Below are 25,015 nucleotides of genomic sequence, written 5' to 3' on the forward strand. Positions count from 1 at the left end.
TTAAACAATCCAAATAGTCAGGGGAAATATTTACTGGGCAGTTCCAAGCATTGTCTTAACAGCTACAGAAATTTCAGGTTTTGCAGGTAGCATAGAAACCTAACAATACCTAATCCTTTACATTTTAACTCAGACCTTGCAACTTAGAAACTTTACAACACCCGGTCTTTTACCCTTTAACTTTTACGCTTTAACTTCAATTTCTTTTACCCTTACAAGCTACAGCTTTCTCTCCCTCTTCATCTTATCCTTTCTTAAATCCTTGGTCCCCAAAGCTGACTGTCCACTGTGGTACTCTACAATCTACATCAGGCCCCATCCCCTGGAGGTTGTTGGGCAATGGGCTGGAGTGGAGCCTGAGTATTTTCTAATAGACCCTTATGTGATTTTCATACACAACTAGGGTTAAAAGCAAGCCAATTTTCTTGGCCTCTAAGAAGAAATTAGGGTAGTTCAACTAAGGTCTGTTTCCTTTTCTATATGGGTTTGCTCTGGGTGACCTCACCTGGGGCTTTGAAAACAGTCAAGGTGCCTGGTGTGCTGGTGGCACGTATCTGTAATCCCAGCTGCGTTTTTTAAATGCATAATCATTGCAGATTTTTTAAATGCATACCATCTTTTTAAAAGTGAGGTACAACCATGAATTTTTTAAGAAAAAAAAAGTGTCATTATTACTTAAAAATCATTTATTATAAACTGTCTTCGGTGGAAGGTTAGGATGCACATAATGCTCATGAATATACATTAAAATTAAATAGTCTAAGCCGAGGTATATCATTTTTCATGACAGTTTAGCAAACATAATTCCCATCTGAAATAAAAGCACATTAGTTGCTATTGATTTGTGCATTATAGGCAAAATATTACACTTAAGAAAATTTACTACAGTGTTGTGAAGTATGGACTTTACAAAATTTAATCTTCTGTGTCTGAAATTTCTGCCCTGCTACCATTGGTTTCATAATCTGATACACTGTGCAGCATCATGGATACGCGAAGTGTCACAGTGCTCTAAACAAACCAGGCAACTCAGCTTTCAGAAATGTACTGAGGATACGCATATGCTGAGAATTTTAAGCTGGAACTACTGGGCTTGAGAAAATAAATGTGTATCCACAGGCTACTGGTAAATACGTTGCTGCTCTGTTTACCTTTTTTTTTTTTTTTTTTAATTAGTTATACATGCCAGTAGAATGCATTTTGACACATCACACATAAATGGAGTATAACTTCTTATTTTTCTGATTGTACCTGGTGTAGAATCATGTAAGGGTTCTGGTTGTGGAAATGTACAAGACAGTGAATTTCCTCTGGTGAGCAAACTCCCAAGGAATAACAGGCGTTTTGTTTTCCACAGTTGGAATACTCTGCAGTTTCCCCCAGGAACTAGTAAGATAAATAATACATGTGCAATGCCTAGATGCTGTGGTAATGCCCTTTGTGAAGAGGCTCTGTGCTAGAGTCTCCACCTTGATCTCAGGCCCTCAGCTCCTGGGAATAAACTGAACTGTCTTGTTAGACAGCAACAATGTTTCACTGCGCCTAAACTGGTCCACATAACAATAACTTTATACAATGGACTTTCTTGAGAGCTACACAAAGCTCCTGACATTGCACATTAAAATTTAGTATGTAACTGAGGAATAAGCTGCATAATGTTGCTGACTCTGTAACCTGCCTAGTGATACAATGAACAATATGTAGTAATGATGCCAATGACCAAGAGTAACCTATTGATATAAATAAAGCTGGCAGCTTGGATGATCAGCCTTTGCTTTGCCTCTGCACCTTGCTTCTGGCTCCTTTTGCTTCCTTGCAGAATCACACCGGTGGTGTAATTATGTATGTATGTAGGGTAATAGTGTCTGATTCATTCTCCTATTCTTTCTACTCCCATAATCCTTCCCCTCCCTTCACTCCCCTCTGCCTAATGCAAAGTACCTCTATTTTTCCCTATCCCCCTCCATTGTGAACTAGCATCTGCATATTAGAGAAAATATTCAGCCTTTGGTTTTTTTTTTTTTTTTTTGGTGGGGGGGGGACTGACTTATTTTGCTTGGCGTGACATTCTCCAGCTGCATCCATTTACCTGCAAATGCCATAATTTCATTCTTCTTTAAGGATGAGTAATATTCCATTATTACACAGAATAATATTCCATTATTACCATACCAGTTTCTTTATACATTTATCTGTTGAAGAGTACCTAGGTTGGTTCCATAGCTTAGCTATTGTGAATTGAGCTGCTATAACATTGATGTGGCTGCATTACTGTAGTATGCTGTTTTGAAGTCCTTTGGGTATAAATCGCAGAGTGGGATAGCTGGGTCAAATGATAGTTCCCTTCCAGGTTTTCTGAGGAATCTTCATCCTGTTTCCATAGTGGTTGCACTAATTTGCAGTCCCACCAGCAATGTGTGAGTGTACCTTTTCCCCTACATCCTCACCAACATTCATTTATTGTTGCTTATATTCTTGATAATTGCCATTTTGAGTGGAATGAAATGAAATCTTGGAGTAGTTTTGATTTTCATTTCTCTAATTGTTAGAGATGTGGAACATTGTTTCACAGTGATACTTTGAGTTCTTCTTTTCCTATGCATATCACTTTAATCTCTTTCTTCTAATTACTCTGGCTAGAGTTTCTAAGACTATGTTGAACAGAAGGGGTGAGAGAAGGCATCCTTTTCTACTGTTTTGAATATGAAACGGTGCTGTGTTTTGTCAAATGCTTTTTCTGCATTATATGATTATATGATTCTTGTCTTCAAGTGTATTGATGTAATGAATTACGTTTGTTGATTTCCATATGTTGAACCAACCTCAGCCTCTGAACCAACCTTCCATCCCTGGGATGGACCTCACTTGATCATAGGATACTATATATTTTTTTTTTTAAAGAGAGAGAGAGATGAGAGAGAGAGAGAGAGAATTTTTTTAATATTTATTTTTTAGTTTTCGGCGGACACAACATCTTTGTTGGTATGTGGTGCTGAGGATCGAACCCGGGCTGCACGCATGCCAGGCGAGCGCGCTACCACTTGAGCCACATCCCCAGCCCAGGATACTATATTTTAAGTATGTTTTTGTATGTGATTTGCTAGAATTTTATTGAGAATTTTTGGGTCTATGTTCATCAGGGATATTGGTCTGAAGTCTTCTTTCCTTGATGTCTCTTCGTCTGGTTTTGGTATCAGGTTGATACTAGCCTCATAGAATGAGTTTGGAAGGTTTCCCTCCTTCTCTATTTCATGGAATAATCTGAGGAGTATTGGTGTTAATTCTCCTCTGAAGGTCTTGTAGAACTTGGCTGAGAATCTGTGTGGTCCTGGGCTTTTCTTGGTAGGCTTTTGATTCTAATATTTAGAAGATGCAAAAATTCCGCCAGAAAACTTGAGAATAAATATTTACCTTTTTAAAAAGGGGAGTGACTAACAGAATTATACCATGGAACTATTACACAATGAAAGATTATAAACCAATTCTTGGACTGAAAACAGTGAAAAATCATTTGTGATGATCCATTGTGACAATTCTGTGTTAAAATCTGGTACTTGGGAGGCTGAAATTAGAGTTCAAGGCCAGGCTGGGCAACACAGGGAGAGTGTCTCAAATAAACTAAAAAAGGGACAGGGGTTGTAGTTCAGTGGTAGAGTGCTTGCCTGGTATGCAATAGCCCCTGGGTCCAATCTCTGGTGCCACAAAAACAAACAAACAAACAAAGGAGGAGCAGGAGGAATTTTATTTCCACCACATCCCCAACCTGCTCCTCCAATTCTTTATTCAGGTAATGGTTTTCCTCAGGATCACAAAAATTGAAATAAATCTTGACTTGTCTTTTTTTTCAGATCTTTCCAAGATCCATCTGTCAACCCTGTAGTCTCTGCTTTCCTAACATATCCAGACTCTGACCATTCCCACCATCTCTTCTCCACCCCCACGGGTCATCCTCTTTCACAACAGTCCTTAACTTTGAAAGAACAATCAAGGCTTGCCGTGGGAGAAAAAAATGCCCGTTTATTGAGGCAGCTCTGCATATTTATAGAGCCGGGGGGGTGGTTTTGACAGTTGAAACAGCTTAACAATTTAATGGGTTTTTTTTGGCAGCTGGCTTTGGGGTGCGTTCTAATTGGTGGGTAAGGATCATGTGAGCCAGCAGGGCTCACCATTAGACGGCTCTTCTTGGGGGTGGTGAAGTTAGTCTTTGGAGTCTTTGGAGCTCGGGCGACTCCCAACAGACTTAACTTCCTGTTTCTGCCCTGACCTCTCTCTCTCTTTTTACAGAGTGCACTGAAATCTTTATATACAAAATAGATATAGCACTCCCCTGCTTAAAATCCTCCCAAGGGTTCTTGTCACACTTGAAATAAAATCCCACATCTTTTCTTTGGGCCACAGACCGGTGTAACTGCGCCCTCTGGCTGCTTCTCTTCCCTGCCCACTCAGCTGCAGCCTCCCTGGCTTCCTTGTTTCCCTGTCAGAGCCTTCAGGTGTGCTGCGAGCTCTGCTGGTTGTTTCTCATTTCTCACAACCTCACCCCCCTCTGTGGCCTTCTCTTCCTACTAACTAAAAGAGCAGCCTCATCCACTCTCATCCCTCACTCTGCTCTATTGGGTCACAGAATTCATCATGGCTGGGCGTCGTGTACATCTACAATCTTACTGTCTGATCTCCCCATTGAGGACAAGAACTTTGTCCATTGTGTTCATTCCTGCATCCCAGTGCCTACAACACTGACTGAAATAATAAGTAGATTTTTCAAATTTTTTTTTTTAACCAAATGAATGATCACCATTCTCTCAAACAGGACTTTTAACTTTACTTTGGCTCTTTCACTTGTCAACCATAAATAATTAGTTCCTCGAGTCCTGGCCACAAGCCTATAAGGTGACAGTGCTATTTCTGTGTTACACATAAGGAAACAGAATCCTCGAAATCACATTGCGGAAGAGTGGAGCTGAAATATGAATCCGGGTATCCTGATTCATACTCCACATTGGGGAACAAGAAGTACCAGTTGGGATATAATGTTTGGCAGGAAGAGTGGGGAGCTGTCTCCTCTTTGTTTTGTATGAATGAGACTCTTCAGGATGCTTTGGAGGGAGTATTTTGGAGTCTCCATTTGCTGAACTAATATATACCCCTTCTGGGGTATCTACTTATGAAGGAGTTACTCTCTGGAAGCATCTTGAGAAATTTTGTTGAAGTTGTGTGAAAGTTTTTTAGCAGATAGTTAGAATCTTTTTACTGTTTTTAATATATATTTTTAGTTGTGGATGAATGTTTATGTTTTATTTATTAATTTATATGTGGTGCTGAGAACTGAACCCAGTGCCTCACACATGCTAGGCAGGCCTCTACCACTGAGCCACAACCCCAGCCCTCTTTTTGCTTTTAATTAGTCATTAGGTCAATATTTGGTCACTATAGCCTAATATGTTTAGTTGGAGAGAGCAAAGCAGGGATGGTTTTCTGGGTTTGAGTTGTTTGGAGAAGTTTCTCAATTCAATTCCTGGAACAATGATCTAATTGCTGTGTTTAAACATTTAAACTCTCACCACAGTCAACTAGACAAAGCAGGACAGATTGAACCCCCCAACTAAGTAAGAAAACCTTCTCAGTTTACATAGTGCTTTTGCAAAGATTCTCCCATCAACCCGATAAATAACAGGAATTTAAACATTGAGGACAGCGGCATGGGGAGAATGGCCAAAGAAATGAGAGTAACTATTATAATATATGACTGAACAGTGTGCAGAGGAATGAATTGACCATTTGGTGAATTGCTTTTAGGGATCCCTGATTAAGCTAAATGCAGGCTGAGGGGTGTGTGATACTCCTTGAAGTGGAATTAGGAGTCCTCTACATCTGTGCCTACAGGACCATGTGTGTGAATGTGTGTTCCTACATGTGATGACCTATGCAAAAGACAGAGAGAAACCTGAAACAACTAATTTGAAGACCAAGAGCCTTTTGGGAGAACCTGGCCTATTATTTCAATTTTATTTACTTATCTATTTCATCAGGGGCCCTTGAGCTATTTAACTCATCTGAACCACTCTTCTTGTCTATGAAATGGGGATACTTATCTCACAGGGTGATTGTGTCTTGTACCAAGAAGGCCACTCAATAAATATGTGTCAAATGAAATGTGCTACTTGTTACCATCCATCATTAACAAATAGAATATTGTAAAATAATGACTTATTTGGCTTTTCAAAAAACCATTGAGGTATTCATTATAGAACTCACTACATTTTCAAAGCATATTAATTCCTAAGATACTTGGGATATGTAATAAATTAAAAAAGGGATATAAACCTTAAAAACAAAACAAAACAAAACAAATGAACCAGCCAGAGGTGGCGCCACACATCTGTAATCCCAGTGATTTGGGAGGCTCAGGAGGCTCAGGTGGCAGGATCACAGGTTCAAGGTCAACCTCAACAATTTAAGGAGGCCCTGTCTTAAAATAAAAAGGGCTGGTGATGTAGCCCAGTGACAAAGTGGCCTTGGGTTAAATACTCAGTACCAAAAAAAGAAAGAAAAAATAAAAAGAAACGAGATAACAAAATATGAAGCTAAATATAATTTACATAAATATCATTTACTTCCCTGAAGTGTAGGGTAAAAGTGATCAGGACAGGACAGTTACTCCACTGAAAACCCCTTTGCTTTGGTGGCTGGAGGTGTTTGACAGGGGCCCCATGGCACATGGCCTGTAATCCCAGCAGCTCAGGAGGCTGAGACAGGAGGATCTCGAGTTCAAAGCCAACCTCAACAAAAATGAGGCGCTAAGCAATTCAGGGAGACCCTGTCTCTAAATAAGATACAAAATAGGGCTGAGGATGTGGCTCAGTGGTTGAGTGCTCCAGAGTTCAACTCCCCCCCCCCCCCAAAAAAAAGCACCTCTCAAACAGAACATCTGCAGAGCAGTCACAGTTTGGCCAACATGTGTTTTCATATCTGCAACCAAAACACAATGCACAAAAGAACTCTTTTTGTTGAATGATAATATATAAGCACCTGCTTCCAATAGCAACAGTGGAGGTTGAAGAACATCATGACCTATGAGGAATGCAGTGATCCAGGAGGTGGACCCTAAGACAGAACCATAAACATCAGGCCAAGACATTCCATTAGAATAAAACAGCAGCCAATATGGTACAAGCATTTGACATGGATCAATTTCAACTCATCATCATTGCAACCCTGAGAGCCATTTCTGTAAGTGAGAATACCACATTTCACAGATGGCTGTGCCTGATAGGATAGAGTTTATTGGAAGTTATGTTGAGTTGGGAGGTTAGAATGAGATAGGGAAATAAGAAAGAAGCATTTATTAGGATAATAATAATTAATGAGGAGTTACTATTATGCTTCCTATTAGAAAACTGTCAATGGCCTTTTAAAATGGAAATAATCATCCCCCAATAGGTGGGAAGCTGTAGTCCTAGGAGGTAACTACAGAGGTGAAGGGGTAAAAGACCAGGGGACTCCAAATCTAGTGTTCTCTGCTATACCTTAGCAAAATCTCAAGTTTCATACTACTGTTTTGATCTTTTAGGTGTCATATCTAACCTTATTTTTTATTTTTGTTTTTAAAACTCAACTCTGCAACATTTTGTATTGTTGTCTGTGCTGTTTAAAACTCTCAACTCCTCTGGCTTCTAAGTGACATATCCTTGTACTATTCCTCTGACCACTGGGTTTTATACAAGAAACTTAAGTTGATTGATAGTATAGAAAGAGCCCTTCCTGCCCATCATAAAGGGTCACAACCAATACTCCTATACCAAAGACAGGTTAACAACAGAAAAGCACAATAAATTTATGTGATCACAGTTTTATGTGACACAGGTGCTTTCACATTGAAGATTTCTAAGACCCAGGGAGAAGTATCCATTTTATGCTTAGATTCAATGAAGTATGGACAGGACAGCCTTGTACAGATATGATTGGACCAAAGTGTGTGATCTAATGCAGATAGACTAAGGGGAAAACTTAGAAGGCCTTTCTGTTCAGATTCTTCTTGGACTCTGGGTGGCATTCCTTCTTCCCTGGTATCGGGCAGGACCCCTCTGGAAAAAAGGATCTTTTGACCTATTGTCAGAAAAGTTCAGAGAATTTCTTTAAGATCAGCTCAGAGACAGAAAGGCAGAGGAAGATTAGAGGAATATAGGAATATTTGTTAGATTTTATTACTTGTTTTTTTTTTGTGGGGAAGAGATTCTAGTTTCTATAACTTGCCTTGAGGAGGGGACATTCTAGTTTCTTTAATGTGTCTGGGGGGCGGGGAAGGAAACAGGAGGACAAAGTAAGGTCACAGAGACTTTGCTTTGGAGGCTGCTGCTGGGGCCTTTACCTTTGAGGTATTGTTTTCTGGGCCTCAGCAATAAATAGTTAACATTTATGGAACACATCATATGTGGCAGGTACTGTCCTGATCCTTTTCCATGTATTATTTAATTCTCACAATAATCTCATGAATTAAGTGGTATTATTGTCCCCTTTGAAAAAGATGAGGAAACAGCAACAAAAGAAAAAATACATAAATAGGACTTCATCAAGATTTAAAATTTGATCATCAAAGGGCACTGTCAAGAGAATGAAGAGAGGACTAGGGTTGTAGCTCAGTGGTAGAGCACTTGCCTAGCACATGTGAGGCACTGGGTTCAATCTTCAGCACCACATTAAAGAAAAATAAATGAATACAATAAAGGTATTGTGTCCATCTTAAAAAAAAAGAGTGAAAAGACAAACCATAGAAGGGAAGCAAATATTTGTAAATCATAAATCTCTGATAAGCGGTTACAGTCTGGAATACACCAAGAAGTGCAACTCAACAACAGAACAAATCACTCTGTTCAAACTTGGGCAAAAGCCTTGAGCAGACATTTCTCCAAAGAAGACACACAAATGGCCTCCTCGTTCTTGGTCTTGTAGCAGCATTTGACATGTTAATCGCTCCATCCTGTATGAAATACTTTGTTCATTCATCTTCCTGGACACCACTTCTGTCACTACCTGCTCCTTTTTAGACCTCTTTGAAAGTTCCTTTTTATGTCCTGATGTCTAAATTGTAGAGGTCCAAGGTTTTGCCTCAGTCCTTTGGTCATGACATTACACACCACCCAAAATGCTGACATTACCCGGTCTATATCTTCCTTCTGCATTTCAACTTACATATTAGACACTATTCAACATTCCCAACTGCGGATGAGTAGGTATTTCATACTTAGCCCATGCAAAACCAGTTCCTGACTTCAACCCCAGCCTCGCTCGTTGCACCATCTCAGAAAATGACAGACCTAGTCTTCAGATGTGTAGGCCAAAATCCTGAGAATCCTCATCTTCCTTTCCATACATCAGCATATCTTATTGGTTCTACCTTCTACATCCAGAATTTGATGGCTCCTCACTCCCTCACCCCTCACATAGACGACTACAATAGCCAAAAGGTCTGCCTTTTCCCCATCCCTGTTAGGCTTCCATACAGAAATAAGAACACTTTAAAAAAACCTGTATCACATCATGTTACCCCACTGCTTAAGACCCTCCAATGGTTTTCCATCTCATTCAAGTAAAAGCCATGTTCATTACACACCCCTGTCACCCAGCCAACCCTTTCTTTTTGCTGGGCTTCAGCCATTTGCCTATGGTGGTTCTGCCTCAAGGCCCTTCGTTAACTACTTCTGCAGTGCTTTTCTCTCTGGTTTTATGGGACTGGTTCCCTCACTCCTTTCATATCTGACTGCTCTGTATAAAAAACTAATTCTTCATCCCCACTCCCATGTTTCCCATCTGGCTTTATTATTATTTTTTTTAAAGGGAGAGAGAGAGAGAGAGAGAGAGTTTTTTTTAATATTTATTTTTTAGTTTTCGGCGGACACAACATCTTTGTTTGTATGTGGTGCTGAGGATCGAACCCGGGCCGCACGCATGCCAGGCAAGCAGGCTACCGCTTGAGCCACATCCCCAGCCCCCATTTGGCTTTATTTTTTGCATAGCATGTATAGCACTTCACTCTCAGTATGTATGTTTATTGTCTAACTCTCCCTTCTAGTATTCAATGAGGATGAGAAATTGTTCCCTGCTCTGTCCTCAGCAGGGACACAAAGAACAGTGCCCAAGCATGTAGCACACAAATTCTAAATGATCATTAAGGCTTCTGATTAAAAAAAATGTGCACAAGTTACAGTTTTTAAATTAATATAAACTTTTGTGGTAAATACATTTTATAAAACACGAGTTTCATAGTGAAAATAGTATAATGGGGTTCTTGGTCATTCTGGATTGTATCATTCCAGAGGTTTTGTTTTGTTTTTGGTGCTGGGATTGAACACAGGGCCTCAGGCATGCTAAGCACATGCTTTACCACTGAGCTACGATGTCCGCAATCCTTATTCTAGGTTTTGAAGGTCAACTCAAATTTAAACTCAACACATTGTCATTAAGAAATAATGTGGAATTTGGGTACTGAGTCTGGTATACTTTATGTTATAGAAACTTGAGTTTTTTTTTTTTTTTCCAGGCTAGTATTTCTATATTATGAAGTTATTCCTGCAAGAACTGAATAAATGCTACAGCCTGCCTCTTTTGTCACTAGGTGCCAGGTTAACCTTAGGAGGCAATAACTTGAATAAACACAGAATGGAAAGCTTTCTTCTGATTCACACAAATATAAGCCTGGAATACAAATAAAACTTTTTCAACCTAGCAATTTAAAAATTTTCTACTTTCAAGTTGAGCATTTCACATTCATTGTTTGGGGAAAACTGGCTAAAAGTCACCCTTATGTCACTGTTTAGAAATAGTTACTCTTAGAGCTGGTGCACACCTCTAGTCCCAGCTACTCTGGAGGCTGAGGCAGGAAGGTCACAAGCTCAAGGCTAGCCTGGGCCTTGAGTAAACAGGGTTGGGGATGTAGCACAGTGGTAGAGTGTCTCTGGGTTCAATCCCAGTGCTGAAGGAGAGGGGGAAAAAAAAGAAACAATCACTGTTAGGTCCTTCAGATCTTATAAAATATTCACATATGCACTTTGTATTATAACCCTGTCATTATCTATCATTATGTAGGTATCATAGCTTATCTTCCAAGTTCAAGCAAGTTAAAGGGCTTCATGGCTAATTGCCAGGTATGGGTGCTAATGGGCAAAAGCAATACACAAAGTATTTCAGATCAAGCAACATAGAACTTCATTTCAGCCAGTACTTCACAGAAAGTACTGGCCACAGAAAGATTATTCTTTTGCTGCAGAAATGAAGATAAACCAATTAAAATAAATAAACCAATTCTATTCCCATGGAGAAAAACTTTTAAGAGGATATCCCCTCACAATGTAGAGATTAGGCAATCTAAGGGGGAAAGGAACAACGTGGAATCACAGGGAGTGATGATGGCTCCTTCTGAATCCATACACTTCTTTTCCTAAAACTTGTGCTGGTACTTCAAGCAGTCAGTTGAAGATACCAGGTATGCTTCATTCTGAACAGTATTAAGACTGAAACTTTGTGTTGGAACTAGCTACCCTATTTTTTATTTAAAATTTTTTTCCCCTTTCCCTGCCACCTTTTCATATCCTTTCTTCCCAATCTCTAAAAGTTGAATGTTCTCAAGTTGTTCCCTGTGCCTCAACTTAAGATGCTCTCTTAGAATGGAAAGACAAACTTGGCTTTACACAGAAGAGTTGTTATCTCCATTAAGAAATGGAGAAACAGAATTTTAGAAATGAAATAGGCTTTTAGGGTTCTGCTCTAATTCATAAATATTATTCAATGTGTTTTTTTTCCTTATAGAGGTAACTACAGCTAAATATGGTTAAATAACTTTGCCTGAGTTTTAAAGAGAAGTAGTTTTGTTCAGATTCCAAGTCTGTTGACTTTCAAATTCAGGGGCTCTGTACTGTAGTGATTAGCTGTATGATGAAATGTGTACATAGACAGATTGTCATAATGTTAGGAACAGATGCTATCTTTAGTATTAATTAGGATATGAGTTTTGCCACTTTGTGACCGAATGACTAAAGTACTGAACCTTTGTCTTAAACTCAAATATATTCAGGTTTCAGGAGAATGTGTGATGACTATTATCTAAATACTCATGAACATTTCCTCAAGGAGACACATCTGAAGATCTTCCTTTGAAAAAACAGAATTACTTTTTTAAATAACCACATTTTGAAAATGTTTTATTAACATTTTACAGATGTACATTCAGGGAAAATTATTATTTGCCAACTTTATCTTCAAAGGTTACAGCACATCTGCTAAAGACCTTCAAAAGCAAATTGTGAAGACAAGGAATGATTACCATAAGGGATATTTCCTACCCAGTGACTTCCGAATCCGGTAGAGTAACTACTCACATCCTACCTCACCTCACACTTTTAATTAGAAAATCTTAGACAAGGGCCCAGTTTCAAAATTTTTCTTTATCAATATTTATTCCTTGCATCAAGTCATTTCTGGAAAGAGGAGACTTAAAAGTTCAGTTCAAGGAATTTTCTTGGCAGCATTTAGTCTACAGAGCCATTTTGGAACTCCAGGAACGTTTCTAAGGGTGTGAGTGAGCCCGAAAGGTTCAAACCAGTAACTCATCCTTTTGACCTACCTATCAAAGTATGAGCCACTTGATGTTAACTTCCTTCTTGATGTATGTGATTTCTGTCAGGGGGGCTCATATCAGTTAACAAATATAACATGCTTAGAACATGTCCAACAGGAATGGTGAAAATGGAAGTTTTAACTTGGCTCTTTCTATGCTGACAAATTATCAAGTGAGGCACTTCAGTGAACAAACCAAAGTTGGGGTAATGAATGAAAGTTTTTTTCAGACAAAGGCCTTTTTTAAAGAAAAAATTCTAAAGATATCATAATGGAGAAAAATAAACACAGAAGGATCACATAAGCCCAAAAGCTTGAGGCCAGTCTTGGTATCAGAGTAAGTCCCTGTCTTTAAAAAATAATTTTTAAAAAATAATAAATAAAAAGTTACATACACTAAAGAGGTAAGGAGGTACAGATTTTATTTAGAGATTTTTAAAGCTTAGAAGGAACAACAATAATACAGACATATACAAACCTACAGTTGGGTTCTTTTAAATAGCTGACCCAAAATTGATGTGATAAAATACAGACAGTGATTAATAAAGAAAATGTTATGTGTAAAAAGAAGAGACTTTGCACATCCACATTCATAGCAGCATTATTCATAATAGCCAAGAGGTGGAAGCAACCCAAGTGTCCAACACATGAATGGATCAACAAATGTGGTTAATACTTAACTATTCAGCCTTAAAAAAGAAGGAAGACCTGTCTCATGCCACAATATGGATGAACTTTGAGGACATAATGGAAAGTAGAATGGCAGCAGGGGCTGTGGGGAAAAGAAAAGGATTACTAATAGTAATCATAGAGAATTCCTATTATTTAACGGGTAAGTGTTTCAAATTTTCAAGATGAAAATGTTCTGGAGATACATATCATTACAATGTGAATACACTTAAGCTTCTGAACTGTACACTTAAAATTTTCTCGGTGGTCCTGGGGATTGTACCTAGGGTCTTGCACATGTTAAGCATTCTACCACTGAGCTACATCTCCCACTCCACTTTATAAACTTACTATATAAGCAAGCCTTAACTCCTTAAACAGTCCACACATTCCTATTTTCAGTATTTCTAACTAACCATGTTAAAAGAGAGTGCAAGGGCCCCCAAAATATATTGACAATATATTGTACTGTAAAATATAAATGTACCGTATATAAACCTAAAATAGGTTCACATTCATTTCAGGCTATGGGCAACAAACACAGTTAACTGTGCTGCCAGATGAGCACACCAATACAGAGAAACACACTGCAGAAAAGAAAACATTGAGAGAGAGGTGTAAACATCAGACTTAAAAGGAAAAATAATACCACCTATGGATGAATACAGCATAAAATTAATTCCACAGTTGACTTATTCAGATGTGCCTCCATATGACCCCAGTCCTACTTTGAAGGATAGCTTACTGACCAAATTTTGCTGTGATAAAGCTTGGAGGAACAACAGTTTCAAGTTTCTTTCACATGTGGAGTTTCTGACTAGTTTGCAGTTATTTACACATGGTCTAAAGCTATTGCAGAAGCCAGCATTAGCAGAAGTATGTTTTCATTGTGCACCATAACTTTTGGGTGTAAGGTGCTTGCATGACTCTTCAGAGATCTCACCTACTAAATTAACAACAACAACAAAAACATGTTATGTGACTATAGCAATGCCACAATTATGATATGAGGCCACAAGATGAATTTAATCTTACTAAAAATCTCCTGCAAACTACTGATGTAAAATTTGAGCCCTTAACCCATTTTTACATTATCCTAGCTTGTTTTCATTAACAATAGCAGAAACTTTCAAAGTGAGCTCTGAAAGTTAGATTCAATTATAGATTCAAGGAAAAAGGTGGTAGTCTTCTGAAACAAGATTTTAAAATCACTTAGCATTGAAACCAGAAGGCAAAGACTAAATGCCCTTCAGAAACTGTGAACAATTATTATTCAGTTAAATGAAACTGGTACAATATTGTTGAGTAGAGAGTATTTAAGAGAACAAAACCCATTCATTTTTGAGGAGGGCTTTTGGGTCAGGGATTGATTTTTTTTTTTTTTTTTTGGTGGCTAAGTTGCTTCAACTGAAAATAGACATTTTAATCTATTATGTGATAATAAAAATCACAAGAATAACTCTCCTCACTGGCAATTAATAGTAATTGTAGAGAATTCCTATTAAGAGAAATTACTACAGTGTCAAAGTCTGGGAAGACTATGTAGTGTTACCAAATGTTGTCCCTCTAATTTTAGAGGGATAACCAACCAACCCTTGCTAAAAGACAACATACATACAAAAAGATGTGAATCTTGGTGAACACAGGATGTCTGGTCAGCCTCAGGTTATCTTCAGTCTTCACATTCGTGATGTTCCAGGAATGATGCATGAGCTTAGGTTGGTTCTAGGATAGGCCCAGGGGCCTGGTTTGATCTGGGATCCCTGGGACCATACCTAGAACAAACCCAAACAAAACCAAACTCCTTGGGAGTGCTTTCAGCTCAGGTCGACTTCTGGGCTTTTCACCCATATGGACCTCCATGGCTGTACCAGGACATACGCCAACCTTTAAGGGATGGGAGTGATATTTCTGGAGCCTTCTATACATTGTCATATGTAACTACTGTGCCTGAGTAAGCATTATGGAAATTATAGTATGAACAGAAGGTAAAGATTAGTGTGATAAAAGTGCAAAAAATACTATGATTTAGAAATGGAGTTAATTTCCTTAAACATTTAATTGGGAAGGAAAAAAAAAGTTAGGTAATTGTTTAGAATATCATAAAAGAATAAACTTGTAAGAGACATGCTTCAGTTTTAGCAAAATATGTACAATAATTTGTAGGTAGCTGACATTTAAGAAAAGATATAAAACCGAAAAAATATAACACCTCAAATAGTGAAATTGACCCCTTAAGAAATTCTTAAGATATAAATATAAGGGGAGGAATTCTATAACCATATCTCAGACTATACTCATTTTTAAAGATAGTATAGCCAGAAGTATAAATACTGTTCTATTGCAATAACATGTTGCTAAACAATTTCAGTACATAGGGATAAAACTCTATTTCATTGTCAAGAGTAGATCAAAATTCACAGCATTTTAAAGATATGTTCACTTTACTTTGTTACACATTTTAAGATATACATAAAATCAATTCCTCCTGATTGATGCTAAAGTTTTGCATGTCTGAGTTCTGGAACTGATTTGTCTTCTTTTTGTTTTATAGCAATTACACTGTGTAGAATCACTTTCCTCTCATATCTATACTCAAAGAGAAGCTTTCTTCTTATAGCACCAACTCAGGTTTGGCATCATGACTATCTCTTCGGCAATGGCAGTCCCAACTCCAGAAATGGGTTTAGATAATCTATTTTTTTTTTACCTTTATTCCATTAATTTATTTTTATGTGGTGCTGAGGATCGAACACAGGGCCCCGCACAAGCTAGGTGAGCACTCTACTGCTGAGCCACAATCCCAGCCCTATAGATAATCTATTTTTTATGACTGTTCTCTCATAACTCCCTTCCTGTAGCATGGATACCTGAAAGCTGACTCTAGGAAGTATGGTCATGAAATAAATAGACTGATTTACCAATCACCTTGTGTGTAATGAAAAGCATGAGTCAACATACGGTTGCTAAAACATAGTCAGTTTGTTAGTAAAAATAAATTGTTTGATGCTAAATCTACCTCTAGACAGATCTGAATTTTACTTGCAAATATTGCAACATGCAAATTTCATGTTTTTTTCCACCCAAGAGAGGAAAGTCATCCTGCTTGATTATTTTACATATTAAATGATCACTTAGGCATGCCAAATATAATAGAGTGACAGTGGGAATTTATAGTCATTCAAATATCTGTCAATACCATTAGATTGAACACCAACAATTTTTGGTAAGCTTTTAACATACATTAACTTTAGTTAAGTAAAAATAAAGATACTGTTAAAAAAGACACAGAATTGACAGTATTTAGCAATTTATTAATATAATGGAGGGTCAATCAGGAAACCTCTCAGATTTTGTTCTAGGTACTTCCGTACATGGTGATGCCAATTTAAAATAGTTAAATTTATTTTTGATATTTTTTGAGCATTTCATAATGTATTTTGAACTAGGAACATTTGTAACATAAGGGTATAATGTTTTCAAGGAGATGATTCTGACCCTGTGTGCTTTGCTATGAAATCCTTTCAGATTATGCCATGGATTCACTGTGTAATCCCAAAGGGTCATTTAAGCTTTTTGCACCTCAGTCCTACATATGTAAGAAAAAAAATATACCTCCCAGATAATTTAATAAAGCAATTCAACAGTAAAAAATAAATAAATAAATAAAAATAAATAAATAAAGATACTGTTTGAAAAAGTAGCATATCAAAGAATAAATACTTTGTGGTATAATTGCCCATAAATCTTATTAATTCTCAGATCTCTATGATATGAATAATCAATGTTGGGCTGGGGTTGTAGCTCAGTGGTAGCGCACTTGCCTAGCATGTGTTACTGGGTTCGATTCTCAGCACCACATATAAATAAATAAAATAAAAGTCCATTGACAACTAAAAAAATATTTTAAAAAATAATTAATGTTTTCTTATTTTTCAGGACTTAATCTACTTTATGTCTTGGAAACAAAAATACATTTCTCTTGGGAAAAAAAAAAAGCACGTGGCATCCAATTCAAAGAGAAAACACGATTGAAAATGCTAATTCAAATGACCTGGTTTTAATCAGAGCCAAAGAATTGTAGCATAGAACTATCCTAACAGAAAGTAAAGTATGGAAACGAAATGGCTCCTTTTGTAAAATAACAACTTGTATTTTGAGAGTAGGTATCTAATATGGTAACCTCACTGAACTAAGGACAGCAACCTAACAGGTGGAGAGTCACAGATGTCACAAACATCCATGCAAGGAAGCACAATCCACTTCTTCATGTCTTCACTGTAGGTCCATTTACTCTTACTTTAGTTAGTACTCAGTTCTAACTATCTTAGTCATCTGGTCCCCCAAACCCAAGCAGATCAGAAGGTGCATTACGAAGGTGAATAAAGTACATTGCTACAATCACACTTAAGCAAGCAGTAATATAAATGGAGGAATCAGAACATCCACTGAAAACAAAGACATGAAAACTGACACAAGTGCTGCAGAATGGAGTCATTTAGTACAGGACAAATAATTCTCAGTGTTTAGTCTATCCAAGTATAATAAAAATGATAATTTTAATATAAAAGCTTAAAGTGTATTTCATATATTGTTTAAGAAGACAGCAATAGTTTTTATAAAGATTGCCTTCAGATATTATTCCAAAAATTTAATGCTGAAAGAAGTTTAAGCTTAATAGAAAATTGGGATATCAAGAATGACTCATTCCCCAAATAGTCAAGTCAGCCAGTTCTTACTAAATTAGTCATGTTTAGTCTCAGACCAATAGTTCGAGAATATAAGTCTTGGTGGACAGAGCTGAAGTCATGTTAATCATGCCATAAATTTCAAATCTGTGTACTCAACTAAGAACGATTAACAAAAACAAAATATTTAACATTTTCCTGACATATACACAATGATTTATACAAATATGGTAGTCAAATTTTTCTTTTAGCATTGAATTCATTAACAGGGAATCCTAGAAACATCAATATATTAAAACAGAATTAATACTTCAAATATATGGCAATCACATATTCAACCAAGCAGTTTTAGCAAGTCCTTAGTAAGAGGCAAACAGATGAATGCTAAGAACCCAAACAGGTATCACAAAGTCCATGCACTTTACTGATAGAAGAGCCCTTAGCCTTGTTGCAGTCTACTTACTCTTATTTTAGACACAATTCTAGCAAGCTTGGCAATCTGGTTTCTCAGTCCACAGCAGATTAGAAGCAGCAAATTAGGGGCCTATTGCAGAAGGCAGGCACACAAGACAGCAGCAAAATCACAGCTGATTATAAGGGAAGATAGAGAAACTGTGAAAAACAAACAGTATTCAAAAAAGCACAGCAATGTGAAGTTAGCCAGTAAAGGGGCCCGACATCATTCCTGTCATCCCCGAGGGTGAATTTGTCAATCACCCATGATAGGAGGTGATATCCTTAAAGATGAAAAAGAAAAGGTTAAACTACATTTTATATACTTCAGAAAAATGGAGAGGTGCGATTAAATGAATTTGCCTCAAAATTTAACTGATTCAATGGGACTGGGGCTGTAGCTCAGTGGTAGAGCACTTGCCTAGCATGTTTGAGGCACTGGGTTCCATCCTTAGCACCACATAAAATAAATAAGTATTCTGTTCATCTACAACTAAAAAAATTTTTTAAAAATTAACTGATTCAAGTTAATAACCTGTCAATGATGACAGCTGAATGAATTGTTACAGTACTTAGGCATTTTCTATATTTTCTCTCCTAAATTATTTGCAGTTTAGTTTTCTAATCTAAGTTATGAACTACACAGATATGTTCCTATAAATGGAACTGGAAAAATAAATCTTTATACCCTGTCATTCATAGCATACTATCTACTTAACCTCAAGCAATGGTTTGTTTAGCTATATGTATCACCATCTTATGGTATTTAGTTCTTGTATCCTGGTTTTGTTTGGGTACAGAAACAACATACTGTGATTAAACCAAATTACATAGGATTTTTGACAAAGGATTTCTAATCATTTGGTAAAATGTAAATAGTCAACAGAGGGAAATGAAATCTAGGGTCCTATCTGATTAATACTTCATTAACCTATAACTTCTGAAATATACCAGAAGTTGATTTTTATACTTTAACATTAAAAGTGTTATAATTTTTAAAATGTGAGTCAGACTATTACTTTTTTAAGAAAACTGAGTTTAAAAATTTTTGACCTGTTTTACTAATATATTTATAACCAATCTTGCTTTTCAGTCTCAAACATTTTATTTCCTTTTCCTTTTATCTTCTCCTGAAAAGAAAGTGCAAATAGCATTTAGAAATTCAGAGAATTTGAGTTCTGTTGGAAAGACTCTCCCTAACATTATTAGGTCACAGCTTTTATATATTTAATTTTTGAATTATTTATTTATTTTATGTGGTGCTGAGGAGTGAACCCAGGGCCTTGCCCCTGGTGGGCGAACACTCTACAGCTGAGCCACAACCCCAGCCCTCACCCACAGCTTTTAAATGAAGGGTATGGAATTTAAACTCAGCCTATTCTTCTATAGGAAAGCATGAACCTATCCTCTTAAAATTTTCTTACTAATTTGCCTTAAGTGTGTTTCTCTCAATTTGCTTGTCTTCAGTAACTTAAGAATTCTGATTTGAGTTAAGGTATCAGTTTCCTAATGAAATATATTCATATACTGTGAGAACCATTAGCTTTAATGAGGATGTAAGCTATAAAATCAGAAAACACAAAGAACTTGTGAAAATAAGCAGAGGATTGCAAGTCATAGACCAACAAGAGTCTGGCCCTAGATGTGCCAGATAGGTAGGGCTTTAATAAAAGCTGAGAAAAAGGATTTAAGGCATGATAACTTGTACCAGACCACTTTCTGTCATGACTTTCCTATCTGTACGTGGACAAAGGATAAAAATTCTGTCTTAAATAGTGGCCTAAATCAGCCCCTCACATGTATCCTTCCTTTGAGTTCTAGGCTTGTCTTGATAAAACAAACCATGGCGATATTTGTATTAAGAGCTGTCAGGATACTAGCACTACCACGATTTATACTGTCAAAAAATACTGTAAAATTTGCAAAGTACAGTTATAAGTGTTTTCCACAAAATGTTTTTTTCCCAGAGGCTTCTTCTGGATGTAGAATGGCAGCTATTAAAACTATCAACAACCTGATAAGTAGAATATTCTTAGAAAAAGTAATAAACAAGAACACCTATTTATATTACATTGGTAAACAAGAACACCTATTTATATTATATTGGCCTGTTTCTTATATTTCCTAAGGTATTCATTGGAAGAACTAAGTGACAAACAGGGATTCTTACATTTTATTGGGCATGAACATTACCTAGGTCTCATTTCAAGCTAAGAATTACAGAGAGTATGTCCTAAAATTCTCATTAAAAAAAAAAAAAAAAAGACCTCTAGTTTATTCTGAAGCAGGTATCCCACTAAAACGACAATGAGAAATATCAACTTAGAACATTTCAGGAAAAAATTCGTCAAGGAATTTTCAAGAAGATAATATTTTATCTTGAAAATATTTTATAAGATGAAAAAAAATTTGAAAAACTACTTACAAAACACCTAATATTTGGTTAATGTTCCAAGATCTTTAGATCATGATTTCAACAAGTAGAGTTTTCATGAAACTATGTAATGGCTAGTGAATAAAACAGATCAGATTGGAAGACTGGAAAATTCTGATTCAAATTATCTAATCTTTCAGAATTAACAAGTGTCACCTCAGAGAGCACTGAATAAAACTGATACTGTTATGAAGATCTCTCTCCCAAATCAGGATAGTAGAAACAAAATAGAATAAAAGAATTAAAATTATTAAACTCTGATTTTTCCTCTGTAAGGTTATAGGTTAAAATAAAGATCACCAAGTTTTTCTATAATTGCTTTTCCTAAATCCCAGGAAAAATGGAGTGGGCAACTAAGTTTGTGATTTAAACCAGAAAGTATAGGTATTATTTATTACTTAGGAACACAGAAGTCAGTAACAACACAAGAAGATTCTTTTTTCCTTCAAATTTAGTATAACTAGGTCCAACCTAAGGTATTACTCTGAAGAGGTTTATTACGATAAGTCCCAAAATTTTGGCAAAAGGCAAAAATCACTTATGGTACAAAGGATGTCTACTAGTCATATAAAGCTAAACCAAGTTTTTCCTCAGGATTAAAAAAAAAGTTATTAAAAAAAATAAACAATTCTGAGTATAAGTAAATTTACTCACTGTAAGTGCTAAGTGACATAATTTAAATGTATTTCTAGATTATCTAAAGATAATCTAGATTCATCATGTAATTTCCCTGTAGTATAACAGTGTAAGTTGAGTTATTCTTACATTTTCCCTAAATAATGTCTATAAACTATGTCAGGTACAGGAGTTACAGGTTTCAAAAACAGTATACTCCAAAAAATACCAGTCTTCAACAATGGAATCGCAACACACGAGATTGGCCACTTTGAAAAGCAGTCTCTTCTAAGAGGTAGCTTGCAAATGAAGACTAGGAAGACAAGGTTTCTTTCCAGGAAGCTGACAGGTTTCCTGAGTCTCACAGGCTCACAGGCTAGAAAATTGTAGCACTGGACCTACTTGTGGTAATGGTGCACAATTATCTTGAGGCAAACTGATACAAAGAACATTATGCTAAGTTGGGGGTGGGGTTTTTTACTATAGGGATCCCACTTTTGACAAGGAAAGTAATAACAAAGGAAGGAAAAAGCAATAACAAAAGAAAAAAGTTGAAAGGGTTTTTCTTGACCTGGTATGTTTTCCTTTTAAAGACTATTAGGAACATCTTAAAATTAACTACTGAATATTTACACGAACAATAAGAATTATGTCATAACCCAACTATTTTTGAAACTACTTTTAAGTTCCAAACCCCAGCACACATCAATTGTATGAATTAAATTTTTTTTATTCAGAACCTGTATCTTTTTTTTAAGACTGGTATAAACAAAAATAAAATACAAACAACTCGTTATTAACATAATAACTGCAGTTACTAACTGCAAAGATACAGTAAAAAGGAGTCATACTAAATGTTAATGTTCTTGCAAGAGAATTAACCTAGTCACCTTATGGTAGCAAATTCTGGCAAGAAATGATAAATTCATTTCTTATTAAAAGTACTTAAATAATTACCAAGATTATCAGTTGGGCCACAAATAAAGCAGCAGTTTATTTTAAAGAGCCCTTACCTTTCTCTTATTTTCCTAAAAAATCTGCCACTTACAGGTAACTATTAATCTGAGACAGTTGTTCAAACCAGGTTTCTTCCTAGAAATTCACATCTTAACTTTATAGATAGTAAACTTACACTTATCTTCCCTTTCCAGTCCTGAAGCTAAAACACTTTTGTAAAAGGAACAATCTAAAATCATTTCATTGATCTTGGTTCTTACTTTCCTCTACCTCGTTTTCATTTTCTTCTATCATTTGTTCTTCCTCCTCATCGCCAAAAGTCTGTTCCTGCATGGTGGTGAAGGAGAGAGACCTAGCAGCCACTTCTGCTGCGAGGCCAGCAGTGAAGGTAAATTCTGGTGACAGCTGGAGCTGTGCCAACCTCTGCTTGATGGAGGGCTGCAAGGAGTCCCTGGGAGTTGGAGAGACAGTGGCCAGGCCACCTCCAACGGCCTGTGGAGATTCGTCCTCACTCTCACACTGGTAGCACATTGCTTCTTCAGGCCCTTGGAGGAAGACTTCATTTGCAGAATTGTCTTTATTTTTATCCTCTCGTTGATTCTCACATAAATACTCAGTCCTACTTATTTCATTGTCATTTGTGGAGGGCTTAATACTATTTTCCTCTTCAGTATCATTTTTACTGACTTTTCCCATATCTGAATTCACTGATGGTTCTGAATTACTTATGGGTTCCACTGGGTCTACAGGAGACAAGGATTTCAACACAGCTTTAAAGGAAAAAAAAAAAAAAGAGAGAGAGAGAGAGAAAAGGAAAGAAAAAAGAAAAATAATAACTAAGAACCCTGCAAATGATTTAAACTTTAATTTAAACTCCTAGTAACTTTTTTCTTAAAAAGAACAATAAATAAATAAAATTTATTAAAACTTTCTAGTAAAAGCAATAAAAATTTATAAGTCTAGGTAACTTTATAAGAAATAAAATGTCTAAGAAATGGAATGAGATGGAGATTTGATGAAGAGTTTTTTAAGCTATCATCTTATTCAAAAGCAGTGGTTCTCAAAGTGTGGTCCCTGAACCAACAAGGTCAGCCATCACCTAGGAATCTGTTAGAAGCAGAAATTCTTGGGCCCGATCTCCGTCTACTAAATTGGAAACTGTGGGAGTGGGGATCAGCTATTTTTTACAAGGCTCCACTTGATTCTAATGCACACTAAAATTTGAGAACCACTATTATTAAAGAATAAGCAGAGTGGTTTTCACTGAAAATGTGGTTCAATAAAAGGCCTAAAGTGACCCAGATAATAATTGCATCTTCAACATCTATATATATTTACAAGTTAAAACAGCATGGAAAAAAATATATAATTTAACTTACTTGCCAACCACCTAAGAAGACCCTAATGGAAGTAAAGTCACACTTCTACACATTTTGAAGCGCCACAGAAAAATACAAACAAAATGAAATTTGCATTCAAGATCAACTATGGAACAAAGTATAATACATAAACATATATCCATACGGTAGAAGTTGTCCTTGCAAGGAAAATGAAGTTTTATTTAGGCCCCTCTTGATGTTAGTAGGCAGTGGGTTGCTTGCTAGGCAGTCTCTCCTCCCAGCATGAGGGGTTAGTACAATACAATATATTATGAAGCAAGACGGAAGGAAAAAAGTGCTTCTTGAAGATCTGGCGTGTGTTTAAAAAATATTTTTGTAAAACGTGTCCATTTCCAAGAAACATCCCTATGCTGCAGTAACTCCACTAGAGAAGCAGCAACAGAAAAAAATGGCCACAGCAGGTTCCAGTGTAGAATTTCCCTCTCTAATTCCATTCGGACTTTACCCCTGTAGGCAGAGATGAAAACAACTCTGGAAGACGTACTGAAATTTTTCATGGGAAAAGCATTTTATGGTATCAGCAGTTTTATTTTAAAAAACTACACAGCATTATTGCCTTTTCAAATGCAAACTGCATTAAAAGCACATACCTGAAAATGAGACCCATTTCTCTCATTTGCCCATAATGTTAATAGGTAATTTTAAAACTATGAGAAGAAAATACTCAATAATAAAAGATACTATCCTATATACAATGCTATTTTCAGTATTTCGCACATTTTTTAGTTTATAAATATGCTAGTTCTTAACAAATGTAACATGTTAGAAGTTGACTGATATTCATGATTGTTGCTAATTGAATGGGGGGATATAATCAGCACAAGGGGAGGATCAGTTGACAAGCTTGTGAGAATATAGGCTTTTTTTTTGGTAGTACTGAAGATTGAACCCAGGGCTTCATGCATGCCAGGCAAGTGCATTACCACTGGGCTACATTTCCAGCCTTTCAAAATTTATTGATACAGAATTTTACTAAGTTGCCCAGGCTGGCTTTGAACTTGTGATCCTCTTGCCTAAGGCTTCCTAATAGCTGGGATGATGATATGCATTTTTGTCTCCTGATTTATATGCTATGGGTATAGCAGTAAACAGTGCCTGGCATATAATAGGTACTCAATAACTACTTGTTGAATGAATAATTTGCTAAATGAATACTGTGAGGGATACTAAAGTCCCTATTTAAGGAGACTGTA

At 36.6% G+C, this 25,015-nt stretch overlaps 1 protein-coding gene across 9 annotated transcripts in view; it reads right to left on the reverse strand.

Moving 5' to 3' along the window:
- Positions 1 to 13,011: 13,011 nt before the first annotated feature.
- Vezt (vezatin, adherens junctions transmembrane protein) overlaps positions 13,012 to 25,015 on the reverse strand; it is a 78,271-nt gene continuing 66,267 nt past the window's right edge. For 7 of the 9 annotated variants that reach the window (XM_015482925.2, XM_015482924.2, XM_048803772.1 and 4 more), the window contains one exon: positions 13,012 to 23,192. In XM_015482925.2, the coding sequence (XP_015338411.1) occupies positions 22,663 to 23,192 (530 nt within the window). In that variant the 3' untranslated portion in view covers positions 13,012 to 22,662. Of the gene's footprint in view, positions 23,193 to 23,801; positions 24,270 to 25,015 lie in introns of all 9 variants that reach the window. The other 2 variants (XR_007347841.1, XR_007347839.1) reach the window with 1 other exon arrangement.

This window comes from Marmota marmota, unplaced genomic scaffold (genome assembly GCF_001458135.2).
Source record: "Marmota marmota marmota unplaced genomic scaffold, marMar, whole genome shotgun sequence".
In the NCBI taxonomy this organism is placed as follows: Eukaryota; Metazoa; Chordata; class Mammalia; order Rodentia; family Sciuridae; genus Marmota; species Marmota marmota.